The sequence below is a fragment of the Bos taurus genome, chromosome 10, assembly GCF_002263795.3.
Source record: "Bos taurus isolate L1 Dominette 01449 registration number 42190680 breed Hereford chromosome 10, ARS-UCD2.0, whole genome shotgun sequence".
Classification (NCBI taxonomy): Eukaryota; Metazoa; Chordata; class Mammalia; order Artiodactyla; family Bovidae; genus Bos; species Bos taurus.
This window is the reverse complement of record NC_037337.1, coordinates 75,576,682-75,590,889: the sequence shown is the minus strand read 5'-3', so window position 1 is coordinate 75,590,889 and position 14,208 is coordinate 75,576,682. Positions and strand designations below refer to the sequence as shown.

Sequence of the window (14,208 nt, the reverse complement as noted above, 5' to 3'; positions counted from 1 at the left end):
GTACCAATTTATAATTCGGAAAATGCTATTTTTTTATATTAGTAATCTAAATCTTTGCTAATAAGATGGGTAAAACATGGTTTTGTTTCTAACTTACTGATTTTGGTTTCTAGCAATATTCATTCTCAATTTACTACCTTTTAAATTTTTAGCCATTATGCTTGATTTTAGATTATCCTTTTTTGTAAAGAGCAGCCAATTCTTGTTCTATCATTTTAACATCCTGTGAAATCTCACTGAAGGTCAGAAACAAAGTTTTTAAAGGTCTCAGATGTTCTCTTAACCATCAAAAGGTAGTCTTGTACCTGTTTATCACTATCCTTGTAGAATGGTCTGAGTGAACAGAATTTTTTTCAATAGTGCGATCTATATGGAGTAATTCTTAGTCCCTCTTTTGATCTAATTTAATAACTGAATGCTAGTTTTTCTGTTTATTGTCCATTTCTGACCTTTGAACTTACCCCCTAGCTCTACAGGCTCTGGTTTCAATTCTTGCCACCAGGGGACTCTCCTACTTTGGGCTGTCTTGATAGATATATTCTACCCTAGGTGGTGCTGGTAACCTATTCCTGGCCCTTAATGGGAATTCAGACAGTTATAGCAAGAAATGTTTTACAAATGGTATCTGATATAGTCTAGTTAAGATTAATGGGGAATATACAACTATGTGAAAAACAGATAAATCATGAGAACCTACTATATAACACAGAGAACTCTACTCAATGGTCTGTGGTGATCTAAGGTAAGGAAATCCAAAAAACAGGGGATATATGTATATGTATAGCTTATTCACTTTGTTCTACAGCAGAAACTAACACAACATTGTAAAGCAAGTATACTCCAATAATAATTAATAAAAAAGGTTAATAGGGAATAAAAGTACATTGCTTAGAGATAATCTAAAGTGAACAGAAGTCTCTACAACAAAACATATATAGTTTTTTTGTGGGGGGAGAAAGGCTTGAAAAAGATCAGAAAACATTTTCACATTAATTGTTCTTTTCATATACTTCAAATTTGTACTTAATGCCTTTTTCCTCCTGGACATCCAAAGGAACACCCGGATATTCTGGAAGAAGTTTATATTTTTCAAAATCAATTTCTGGGAAAAACGCATCACTTTCAAAATTCTTGCTTGATCCTTGTCACAAATAGTCTAACATGGCCTGGCTTGTTCATGGCTTCCTTATAAACAGAACTGCCTCCCAGTATCCAAACCATGTCTACTTTATTTTTTAATTCTGGATCTTCAATAAGTTCAAAGGCATCATCCAGACTTTTGGCAAGAAAATGAGCTCCCTTTGGAGGTTCCTTGAGTTCTCTACTGAGAACTATATTAATTCTGTCCTTTAAAGGTCAATTCTTCTCTGGAATGGAGAACCAGGTCTTCCTACGCATAATCACCACATTCTGTTTACCTTCTACTGAAGAGACTGTAGTCATTCTTTGGAAATACTGGAATTCATTCCTGAGCGGTGGCCAGGTTCCCGTTCTTGCCGATGCCCATGTTCTGGGACACAGCGACAATGCAGTTTAGCAGACGAACTATGACAGCGGGCAGGAAATACTTTCTAGCTAGCCGTGGACCCCGACCCCGGCACAGTCAGCAAGCTTGGCCTCACTTTTCACTTTCATGCATTGGAGAAGGAAATGGCAATCCACTCCAGTGTTCTTGCCTGGAGAATCCCAGGGACGGGGGAGCCTGGTGGGCTGCCGTCTATGGGGTCGCACAGAGTTGGACATGACTGAAGCGACTTAGCAGCAACTTAGCAGCAACAGTGAAGAGAAGAACATTTCCACCATCACAAAAAATCCTACATTTGCCCTTTGTAATCACATCCATCTCCTTCCTATCTCTGAGTCTCCTTAGTGAAAAGTGAAATTGTCAGTTGCTCAGTAATGTATGACTCTTTGCAACCCCATAGACCGTAGCCTGCCAAACTCCTCTGTCCATGGGATTCTCCAGGCAAGAATACTAGAGAGGGTTTTCATTCCCTTCTCCAGGGGATCTTCCCAATCCAGGAATTGAACCTCAGTCTCCCACATTGCCAGCAGATTCTCTACCATCTGAGCCACCAGGGAAGCCTTGACCACTGGCAACTCAGTCTGTTCTCTGTCTCTAGAATCTTATCATTTCAGGAATGGTATATAGATGGAACCATATGATAAATATCTCTTTAGGACTGGCTTTTTTCACTCAGCATGATTCTCCAGAGATTCATGAATTGTGGTGTGTTTGTTCCCTTTTATTGAGATATGATTCCATGACATGGATAGACCATAATTTGTTTAACTATTCACCTAGTGAAGGAAACCTGAGCTGTTTCCAGTTTGGGGCTATTATAGATTAAGCTGCCATGAACATGTATGAAAGGTTTTTTTTTTGTGAATATAAATGTCCATGACTCTGGGATAAATGCCCTAAAGTACAACTTCTGGATCATATATCTGTTGGTTTATTTATTGCCCTTGCTAGGTTTTGACTCTTTGGGGCAGGTTCTTAGCTCTGTTCATATTTGCATCACATTTACTTAGCATGTGTTTGACACATGGTAACAGTCAATAAAATATGGAAGGACAGAAAGAAGGAAAGAAGGGATAAAGTAAAGAAAGGGAAGGAAGAAGGAAATCTACCACTCTTAGCTGTTAGCTATTCCACTTTCCCAACATCATCTTTTTATTTTTAAATGAACCCAGTGACTCCAGTGCTGGACAGTGCCTGGCACATAGTAGTTGCTTGATAAATATGTGTAAAGTTATGTAACGAGAACTCTGGAGAGTAGACCAGCTCTCCACGTCTTCACTCTCCCATCACCCTGCTCCATCACTCAGGCACGAGCATGGGTGCACACAGACATATGCCCGTACTCTGGGGCTGTGATCCTAGGAACCTTTTTCTGGAACAAAGCCAAATAGCTAACAAATGAGGTGCTGTTGCTTCGAAACTTAACTGACAACAACCTTGGCCCTGTGCGACGGCCTAGGGAATCACAAATGAAGGATTTGGGGACCCAGCCGCTTTGTGGACTCATTCCAATGAGAATACAGGATACACTTGAAATAAAGAATGCTTCTTTGTGACTCATTAAGCTCCTCTCTGTTCCTTTCTATTAGGCATGTGTCTGCCGTGCCCTGCAAAGCTATGACATTCAAAAGTGGAAGAGTCAGGCGGAAATAAAAACATTCCGCTTCAGCGCCTAAACCATGTGCCCCTTAATCTGAAATAAATCTGTGACAACTGACAGATACTTCTTTCAGACAGTTGTGGAGAAAGGCTTGACTTGTCCTAGTAAATCACACACAGGCTTCATTATTTTTAGTCTCGTTAAAAAAAAATAGTTGCCATGGCAACTGCGCCATCATCTAGGGCAAATGTTATCTCTCTAAATCAATGAAACGAAGAGTCCCACAAATACCCAGTGCTTTGAAAGGAAGAAATGACTTTTCAATAAGACTCATTTCTTCAAGACTTTGCCATTCATCTACATTTGTAATCCAAGATCTTCTTCTCCATCTAAATAAGGGATATTAAAAGCAGCATCAAACTTTGAAAAGTCCAAGGCTGACCTTGCTTGTATCTGTTTTTAGAAAATTGTGAATTCTATCACTTCCTTGAAACACATAGCTTCATTTGTGGCTTTTTTTTACCCATCCTCAGGAGGCATCATGCTAATTAATTTGGCCCTTGGACACAGCACTGTGTATTCTGAGAGGACAATGAGGAGAAACGTATCAGAGCTTGCATGTCTTTTCTCAACTCTTAACAGATCATTGTAATCGATGAAGCAGACAGCTGAGTTCCTGGGGGCTCTCACTGAGTTACCTGTGGGGATGCCGTATGCACTGCTTGGCTTAGTTACTTTGGCTCTATTCTTGGTCAGAACTGAAATTGTTTCAGAGTATTCATGAAGATTTCTTAATACATTAAAACTTGTTACTGTGGTACACATGAAGTATGAGATTTGAATCTTATAAATTAAATCTAATATGTCAGACTTTTTTCCTGCTTGCTCAGTCACTCAGTCGTGTCCAATTCTTTGTGACCCCATGGACTATGGCCCGCCAGGCTCCTCTGGCCATAGAATTTTCCCAGCAAGAATACTGGAGTGGGGTGCCATTTCCTACTCCAGGGGATCTTCCCGACCCACGGATTGAACCCACATCTCTTGCGTCTCCTACATTGGCAGGTGGATACTTTACCAGTAGTGCCAACTGGGAAGCCCTTTTCCTACTTAAAAAGTGTTAACTTTAACGTCAGATCACAGCACTATAGGCTGTGGGAAATCACAGTTGGTACCCACCTAAGTCTCCTGGTTTTAGGATGCTGAGAAGGTCTTCTAGCCCCCAAAGACTTTGCTTCCTCTATTTTCAGACTTGCATTTTTTCCACATTTGATACCTTTGAAATCAGGATATGCCTAATAATGAACAGACATCATTTTTTATTGGCAGCTTCTTTTTTCTTAGGGGTACACACAATGACAATGTGAAAAAAAGAGTAAAACATTTATTTCCCGCTTATGAGGTGTCAAGCACTGAGATAAACAATTTCTAGACATTATTTTGTAGAATGCTTACATAAACCCTTTGAAAAAGGCATTTTCAGTTTTGTGGAAAACTGAGATTCAGTGGGCTATGAGATTTTTCCAAGATCACAAGCTGGCAAGTATCAGAGTCAGATGAACACAAACCTAGATGTCTTTATTATAATATGAACCTTCAGATTCTCTACCTGACTTGCCCTCAGCTTGTTATATTCATAAATAATTTGCAAATCTTTAAGTTCTGGTGCTAGAAAGTGCCTCATAAGTCATCAGGTCTGACCTATTCATGTTGCAGATGAGGAAGCTGAGGCTGAGAGAAGTGACCTGCCCAAGGCAGTCACAAAAGAAGTGGTGCCACTGAGAATCAGCTTGGCTGAACCAGGGAAGAGAGTTACCAGGCTCTTGCAGTGTTTCCATCTCCTGCACAGACTGTACACTGCTGGTCCTCCCTTGTCCGGGACTGCCCACTCTGGACCAGGCCTCAACCCTTCAAGATGCTGACACTCAGCTCCTCCCTCCTCTGTTGTCATGCTCCCCTAGACCTCAAGATGACTGCTCTCCTACCCCCCTGTTCCCTGCTCCTTACCCCCAGGAAACCTACATCTTGTGACTCATCCTCCAAGGTAACAATGAATGAAGTGAAGATAATGTGACAAGATGAGAGAAGATTCTCTTGGATCTGTGCTTGGAGACATTGCCCACATCTTTGCTGTATCAAAAGAATGACTTTAAAGGTGGGAACGTCAATGAAAATGGAAGGGAAGCCTGCAGATACAGATTCTGAGATGTTTTGTGGGTATCAGGGCCTTAAGTAACCCTTGAAATCACACAGCAACCCTCTCACTGCCTCTAGAGAGGCAGGTGGCATGGCACAGTGCATGGATGGCAAAAAAGTGGCAGCCATATGCCATCCCCTTTTCCTACACTCATGATGAAGTTGGTGGGCCACAGCTTTCTGTACTAGGAATGGATTCAGAGGCCTTTCTTTTCTTATTTATTTATTTAGTTTATTTTTTGGTGATGGTGGGTCTTCGTTGCTGCAGGTGGGCTTTCTCTGGTTGCAGCGGGTAGGCTTCTCATTGCTGCAGCTTCTCTTGTTGTGGAGCACAGCAAGCTTCAGTAATTGCAGCGTGTGGGCTCAGAAGTTGCAGCTCGTGGGCTCTGGAGTGCAAGCTCGGTAGTTGTGGCACACGGGCTTAGTGGCCCAGTGGCATGTGGGATCCTCCCAGGGCAAGGATCAAACTGGTGTCCCTTGCATTGCAAGGCAAATTCTTATCCACTGGACCACCAGGGAAGCCTGAGGCCTTTCTTAACAGAGTGTTCCGGGTGGTACCTTCGATTGACTGCAGTTGATTACAGGGATGAAACAAACTGATTTGCCATCTCAGTGTTTCCGAAGGCTTTGGAGACCGGGAGATTACAAAATGACGGAGCCTCCATTTATCCCAATGGAAAAAGAAGACAATATAGTTTGATTTACATAACTGATATAAGATTTAGAGGTAACATATGCAAGAGCACTCAGTGACTATAAGTGGTCATTCTTATAAGGTCACTGCTGATGGGGAGCAGGCAGAACGCCACAGCCCAGCTGGAGAAGAAAGGCACTTCGTGGCCTCTCTTGGTTGTCTTTCCTCATCTTGTGACATCGCAGACCCAGGTATGTATGTTTCAGGTCTCCTCCAAAAGGACTGAACAGTCTCAGGTCAGGATGGCAGCTCACCACCCATTGGCTCAGCGAGTTAGGACAGTCACGTCAGGTCAGCAGTGTGTCCCTATAGTACCCCAGATCTGCTTATGCTTCTCAGTCTGAAGGGCTGAAGAAAGTCCTTTGTTCAAGCCTAGTTCGATTTCTATAAAATACATATGATAATCTGACTCTAGAGATAGGCATATTGATGATATAGTGATGGATTCACTAAGAGTTGTTATATATTTTGAAAAAAAATCAAACCCTTAATGAGTAGCAAGTCTATTTAAAGAACACCTTTCTTTGTTGAAAATAGAAATGTTTCAACTTTATTTGGAATCATATTTATTTAATGTGCACCTTAAATGTCTTGAAATATGTCATTATTAGCTAAGATATATAAACTCCTAAAGGCTAGAAAGATGTCTGCTTCATTAATTTTTTTAGCGCACCCACAATAATGCCATGAACAATGAGATTTTTAATCCATTTACATGCTACAATTGCAGATTGGAGTATAAACTGTGTCTCATACTCATAAAGAATGCTATTTCATTCTTAGTTTAAACTTTAAGAACCAGAAATCAAATGAAGCAGTTCTATTACAACAGCATTGAATATCCTTACATGCAGCACAAATGGATAATTATTGGTTTATTTTAATTTTTAAAGTATCAGTACTAACCAACTTTCTATGAGAGAAGCCTGCCCAAGTAGGAAATGTGAAAGATGCTGAAAACTACATGGAAAAAATAAAAAGTCATTTTAAGTCCCTTGCTGGAAGATAATCGTGTTGAATACCTTAATATTTGTTTCCTGTGTGATTCATTTTAAGGTGTTATTAATATGCTCTAATACTTAATGCATCTTAAGACATTCAAATGTTTCTTACCATGATTTCCATCCTTTCAGTTAGTGATCCCATGTTCTTCCCAGGAAGAATTATTGTTTTTTTATCTTTCAATGCATTGAAATGTGTTATGAGTTAAAGGAAAGAGTGCTGTGAGCAGCTGGTGACTGCCTCCTATTGAGAAGGAAAGTTGTGATTACTGCAAAGGAAAATCTAATCCATCTTGCCCCAGTGCACTTGGTCTTCCAGAGCCAGGTGAACTACCTTTGACTGTTTCCCCAGGATTATGTCACCCACCAAGGTAACTTTCTTTTTCAATAGGCGATGTTAAGAAACAAAACAACACCCTTTAAGTTAATCACTTTTGGAAAATAGAGAACGGCTTTATATTCCAAGGCTTTGATGTGTTTAGTGGTTCCTGTAAGGCTCTGCCTCCCTTTTCATTTTGATTGACAAGACCTTTCCTATATATTTGAGCAATCAAGCAGCCCAGTCACAGAGGGTAGAGGCATTTACCCAGAGCAAACTTGTACCACTCACTGCGACTTTCCAAAATCTTGAGTACAAGTTTCAGCTTTACAGGCGAGTCAGCTCCAGTAAGATCAGGTAAGTGCTTCTCCATACAGGAACTTCATTCTGCCTGAGGGTAAGTCCAGAGAGCCTTGCTAAGGTGACAGGTCAGAAGTAGGAACTGGGAGATAAGTTTGGGAATAAATAACTCTGCAGTCTAAATCATAATGAATTGAGGGTGTTCTTCAAGTGGAGAGTCCACCCTCGTTTCAGCATTCAGGTATGTCTGTCTGGTGGGCCAACCATGAAAGAAGTGATTCTGGCTCCTGAAAAAGCACAGGAAATGATCAAGACCCAGGAAAGACCCCGATGCTGGGAAAGGTTGAGGGCAGGAGGAGAAGGGGGCAACAGAGGATGAGATGGTTGGATGGCATCATCAACTCAGTGGACATGAGTTTGAGCAAACTCAGGTGGATAGTGAAAGACAGGGAAGCCTGGCATACTGCAGTCAACGGGGTCGCCGATTGAGTCACTGAACAACAATAACAGAGAGGATAGATAGTGGATTGGTATTTGAGTGGGGTTGTGTTTTAAACACCCCTGATGCTTTCCATCATTCAGATTTAAATTTAGTCACAAGATGCCTATTACAGTGGAGGCTTAGATCAAAGGGAATTTGTAGCAACTAGGACACATTTTTATCAATGGCCACCAAGTCGGATGTGAGGGCTGTTCTGCATATCCAAGTTTTATGGTTTTGTGCTGGGTTGGGTTAGTAACAATACATATGGGGCATGCCATTATTATTTGTCTACCTCTCTCCATTTCTCATCCATGACACTGGAAATATAATTTCGAGTGAAGCATGTAGCATGATACCGAATACCTTGGATCTGAATAAAAATAATTCGTGTGTGTTCATGTATCATGTTAGGATATGCATTACTTTCGGTGTTAGTCATATTCTGTATTCATTCTGAAGAGGTTATTGGAACAAACTTCTTTAATGCACAAATCCAGCAGTTGGGATACCATAAGGAAAAGCCTTAGGATACCCTTGGAGGGTTGGGTGTTTAGTGACCTGAAATTCTAAGGGCAATGTCCCTTTGATAGTGACCAACACATTATCCATGGAGGTTGTTGTTATTGTTCAGTTGCCTGGTCGTGTCCGACTATTCGAGACCCATGGACTGCAGCACACCAGGGCTCCCTGTCCCTCACCATCTCCTGAAGTTTGCCCAAGTTCATGTCCATTGCATTGATAGAGGTAGCTAGATCTATTAATAAATTCTCCTTCCTTTCCCTCTCGGAGGAACAGCATGAGGCTGGTGTACCTTTTTCTTGGCCCCATGACCCTCCTGCTCCTGGCTGGCTGTGGCTGTGTCATCAGCACCTCCAGTGAGAACCTGCGCACATTTGTGGGCTGTGCAGTGAGGGAGTTTACTTTTCTGGCCAAGAAGCCGGGCTGCAGGGGCCTTCGGATCACCACGGATGCCTGCTGGGGCCGCTGTGAAACCTGGGAGGTGAGTCCCAAAAGAGGCTTTGGTGGCAATGCCTTCATGTCGCTTGGACTGATTCTAAAGTACTCACTTAAAAAAAAATTATTTCTTTATTTTTATTTTTGGTTGTGCTGAGTCTTCATTGCTGTATGCGGGCTCTCCCTGCTTGTGGAGAGAGGGGACCACTCTAGTTGTGGTGCGGGGGCTTCTCTTGTTGAGGATGAGGGGCCCTACGGTGTATGCTTAGTAGCTGTGGCACTTCAGGGCTCAGTTGCCCTGAAGCATGTGGGATCTTTCCAGACCTGAGATAAAACCTGTGTCCCATGCATTGCAAGGCAGATTCTTAACCACTGCACCATGAGGGAAGCCAAAGTATTAAAGTTCTTAATGAAATGAGATAGAGCTGGGATATCTATACTTTGTTATGGGTTAAACAAACAAAAAACAACTACTTGGAATCTTCCAAAAGTAATCTGAAAGAAATATGATATTGCCCTTCTAACGAAGCATTGATAAAATTAATAATTTGATTGACATGCGTCTGTCTATTTGGGAATCATCTCTGGGAGGCCAAGATGTGCTGTTTTTCTGCCCATTTTACAGATGACATGCAAGAATTCAATTGGTAGCTGACTGCAGAGTCATGCAAGGAGTCACTGGAAAGTTCAGAATAAACTCTTGGTTCACGCTTATAACCCAAACTCTTTCCTGTGTTCCTCCCCCTTTAAAATGCCAGCCAGTTACCAAGTAAGGCCCTAAGCTAAGCAGCAGGTGAGGACGTGTCCTCAGCCCCTCCTTCAGTGCCTTACCTTCAGCCCTGCTCTCTTCTGTTCCCCTAGAGTCATTCCTGGGTCCCTCAGGGATCATCATTGACAGATCTATTAAGGTTCTTCATATACAATTATATGCAGCTTTTTAAGAGACTGTACATTTAAAATGGGATAAAAATCTCAATCAAAGTTAGAATGCTTTAAGGTTGAGAGGAGATGTTTGAGGGGTGAGGAGATAGAGCGCCTTTCAGTACCCCGTAGGATCACACCATACAGTGACTGCTGCCTCTGCCCACTAGGGCCTGAATTGGTTCCTAATGAAGTACTAGCTCTGATTTTGTCACCCTGGCTCCAAAAACCTTTAATGAGCACCCACTGCTGCAAATTCAGTAACTACCTTTTAAGGTCCTCAGCAATATGCCATCTGCCTATTTTCCCAGGCACTGTGCATATTATTAGCTCTGCCTGAGAGACTAGATTTTAAAGGTTTTAGTCAGTATTCCTCATGAAATCTTACTTTTGGTCCTTTTCTCATATTCCTGCTCACATTTATTCCTTGGTGCCTGTCTCCAGAACCAACTCCTCTAAGCCTTTTCTGACTCTTTGGTCAGCCCATGACCATCATCTACCTTTTTTGTCTTATTTCCTTCTCCACCACACATTAGGTTTTAAGTTTTTTGAGTGGAGAGGTTCATTCTTGTGCTTTTCATGGCTCTTGTCAAAAGACGTGTATAAGCAAGGCATTCAATAAATGTTGAATTAAAAGGGATGAATCCCTTCCTGGAGTTAAAAATCTTCTCATCTAATTGAGCCCATTTAGAAGCCTGGTGGCTCAGATGGAAGAATCTACCTGTAATGCAGGAGACCTGGGTTCCAGCCCTGTGTTGGGAAGATCCCCTGGAGAACAGAATGGCTACTGACTCCAATATTCTTGCCTGGAGAATTCCATGGACAAAGGAGTCTGGTGGGCTACAGTCCATGGGGTCATAAAGAATTGGACACAATTGAGTGATGAACACTAAACTAGAAGCCCATGAGCACTATGAAAGGACACTGCTATTAGGAAAAATATCCTTCTATTCAGGGACTCAGAGAGCAACCTGTTATCATTTGGATAAAATTATGGCCCTATGATTGGAATTGGATTATGGTAATGAAACCTGTAACTTAAATGAAACAACTCCACCAAGTTAGCTTCATTTCCCCATCATTTGGGGGCTTGAGACATAATAACAAATGAAAATTCAGTTGTTGCAGATACTGTGGCTGTCACATGACATAAAAGTTATGTGAGAAACTTCCTTGTGTTCAGGGCGTGGCCTGGCAGTGCCTTCCCCTGCTCACAGCCTTATCGAGGCTATTTGGAGCTCTTTCTGGGCTAAAATCTCAAACTACAATTTCCCTTTAATTGAACGCATCTTCTTTTCCCTTTATAAATCAACAAATGGCTTTAACTGGGTAGCGGTCACCCACAGAAGGTCAGGGACTATGCTCTCACTGGAGAAATGAGACTATTAAAGAGCAGGACTCTCCTTAATGTCAGTCAGCTTTTATGTATGCCTTTATTGTGGTATGAAAATGGAGGCTATGTCTAGAAAGTAGATAAAAGAATGAGGTTTATTTTCCCCACAATCTGAAAGTTTCTGATTGATAAAGCACTTATTTTTGGTAACTTAACTGGGGAGCATGTCTGAAAATAAGGATATTCATGATGACACAGTGGCTGGATTTACTTTGAAGGTGGAACTATTGATGAAATTAGCCTTTGTTCTGGCCTAGGTTTAGGGTAGCTAGAGTTAGCAAATAACCAAACCAATCAAGCCAGGATGCCAGTTACATTTGAATGTCACATAAACAACCTTTTTTTTTTTTTCATTTTGGTATAAGTCTATCCCATGCAATATTTGGGACATACTTATACTAAAAATTGCTGTTTATTTGAAATTCAGATTTTACTGGGTATCCTGTATTTTATTTGGCAATGTTGCCTGGGATTCCAGATTACTGAAGATAAGAGGACATGAAGCAAACTGAGAAAGGATAAAACATTATCTGAGAAATAGTAGGAAGAAGTTGATATTGAATTTAACTCTTCTACATGGTCCTCAATGAAGGCAAAGCCATATTCCCATGACATGCATGTAAGATCTGCATCCTGGACCTCCATTAAACATATTTCACTTGCCTGGGACAAATGAAAGTGCTGTCCTCTGAAGGCTTGCTAGTTATTATTTTTATATTACTTTCTTACTCTTGTAACTGCTCTGATAAGTACGATAGACTACACTTACTGAACGCTGACTTGGTGCTGGTCATCTACCGTCTTACCTTATTTCCACAGCTATGCTGGGAAGTAGGTATTTTGTTTTACAGATGAGGAAACTGATTTTCCAAGGTCTCCAACAAGTGGCAGATCAGGGATTCAAGCCTACTAGGTCTGACTGCAGGGTTTGAGATGCACGTAGGGCACTAAGGAATCTGCCTTGCTCTGTTTTCTTTTATTGATTCAACAGGTGGTTGTTGAATTTGCTTTCTACTGGAAGGGAAACAAGTAAAGAAATTAACAAGTAAAGAAATGAATAACAAGCTAATCTCTTATAGTGATGAGTGGTACCAAGAAAACGAAACAGGACGGTATGTTCTAACGGGTTTTCTGTTTTCTGCCTGTGGGGACAGAAGCCCATTTTGGAACCCCCCTACATCGAAGCCCATCATCGGGTCTGTACCTACAATGAGACCAAACAGGTGACGGTCAAGCTGCCCAACTGTGCCCCTGGAGTCGACCCCTTCTACAGCTACCCTGTGGCGGTCCGCTGTGACTGCGGGGCCTGCTCTACCGCCACCACGGAGTGTGAGACCATCTGAAGCTGGTGTGACCTGCAGACACAGCCGGAGGGCGCCAGGCTCACGGACACACCTGCATGGGCAGCATGAGCAGCTACACCCCCTGAATTCAAGGACTGTTTAATTTTGACCCCACCTATGCAGGAGGCTATACATCTCCCTTCTGCCCAGCTCAGGCACAAGGCTGAGGCAGCATACTTACGCTAAAAATGCAAAACAGCATTTGTGCCTTCCCTGACAAAATTTCTCTGGTTCACCCACTACAAATTAAATTTTCTTCACCTTGAGTCTCAGAACATAACTTGTATATCATAACCTGCCTCCAACATGGATTTATAGTAAGCCAATATTTTAAATGCTTTGGGCATAATTAGGAAATGGGGCTAGAAAAGCCTTTAAATTCTCATGTCTTATTTAATGACTGGTCTCCAACTAGATTTATGATCAAAGTGCCAAGAATTAATAAAAACCAACGCTTTAGTCCTCATGCCCTCCAAGAAAATCCAATTGCAGGCTCCCTTAGAACTTACTTTTCCTTTTAACTGAGGGATTACCAACACAAGATATAGAGACTGCTCAGATTAAAAAAGGGAGGGCAACAGTAGCTCAAATTGAAAGGTGTCTGGATTTAGGGGATTCTTTTCCCAAGAAAAATTCCTGAAGTCCCTTTTAGATCCTTGATAAAGAGACTACTTTGTGATTAAAAACAAACAAACAACTCAGAAAAAATATGTAATCAGAGCTATCACTTGATCTTAAAAATTTATGAAATTAAACTTATGCATTTAGACTCAAATGATTCTCCCCCAAAGATATGTCCCAGATTATCCAAGTCACAAATATTCTTTACCACTGAGCATATTTTAAATTGTAGTTTTTTAAACTCAAAAGTGTTCTGTGTTTGTAGGGGTAAAACTGCACTGCTGACTCAGAGGAAAAAGTCTGTGATTGTCTAGCTCTTTCCCTCTCTAAAATCTTACAGCAGCTGATTCTCTGTGACTTTTTTTTTTTTAAAAAAACACTCTAATGTTATGCAGGTGTCTTTAGTTCTGACATTTTGGGGGTTGAAATTAACCTCGTTCTTTTTTCACATTGCACCAGGAAAATCTATGTTAATGACAATAAAGCATTTCCTCTGTCTTTTGAATTCATGAAAACTTTCAAAAGTCTCTTTTGTCTTTAATACACTTGGAATTATAACAACAATCACACTTAAAATGAATTGCAAGGTTATTTTTATTTGCACATTTAGGATGTCATATTCAGTAAGGAATACAGACAGATGACAGGGTACCATGAGTCCCAAAGGTGGCTCAATCTGTATTCTCATCCCTGGCATTTCATCACTAGAACCAGGGGCCCTCCTTGAATGAGGAATCAATGAGTCTCCATGAAAACAGGAAAGCAAATGTTAGGATTGATGATCTAGGATTGGGATGCTGAGATGGACATCCCAGAACAAAGGGCATGAGCAAAATCCACCCAGCCTTCAGATCTGTTGG

General features: G+C 41.3%; 1 protein-coding gene and 1 pseudogene across 1 annotated transcript; one reads left to right on the top strand and one right to left on the bottom strand.

The window, feature by feature from the left end:
• Positions 1-777: 777 nt before the first annotated feature.
• On the bottom strand, positions 778-7,705 carry LOC783427 (dihydrofolate reductase-like; annotated as a pseudogene).
• An 869-nt stretch (positions 7,706-8,574) lies between these two features.
• Positions 8,575-13,837, top strand: GPHB5 (glycoprotein hormone subunit beta 5). Its single transcript, XM_015473288.3, has 2 exons — positions 8,575-9,116; positions 12,539-13,837. Exons 1-2 carry the CDS (start codon positions 8,913-8,915, stop codon positions 12,725-12,727), a joined length of 393 nt encoding a protein of 130 aa, XP_015328774.1. The 5' UTR covers positions 8,575-8,912; the 3' UTR covers positions 12,728-13,837.
• Positions 13,838-14,208: the final 371 nt, after the last annotated feature.

What these genes read in the sequence shown, in the direction of transcription:
- GPHB5 (XM_015473288.3), top strand. Translation starts at nt 8,913, where the DNA reads ATGAGGCTGGTGTACCTTTTTCTTGGCCCCATGACCCTCCTGCTCCTG. An exon ending in GCCGCTGTGAAACCTGGGAG is followed by an intron (nt 9,117 to 12,538) that starts GTGAGTCCCAAA and finishes CTGTGGGGACAG; the next exon opens with AAGCCCATTTTGGAACCCCC.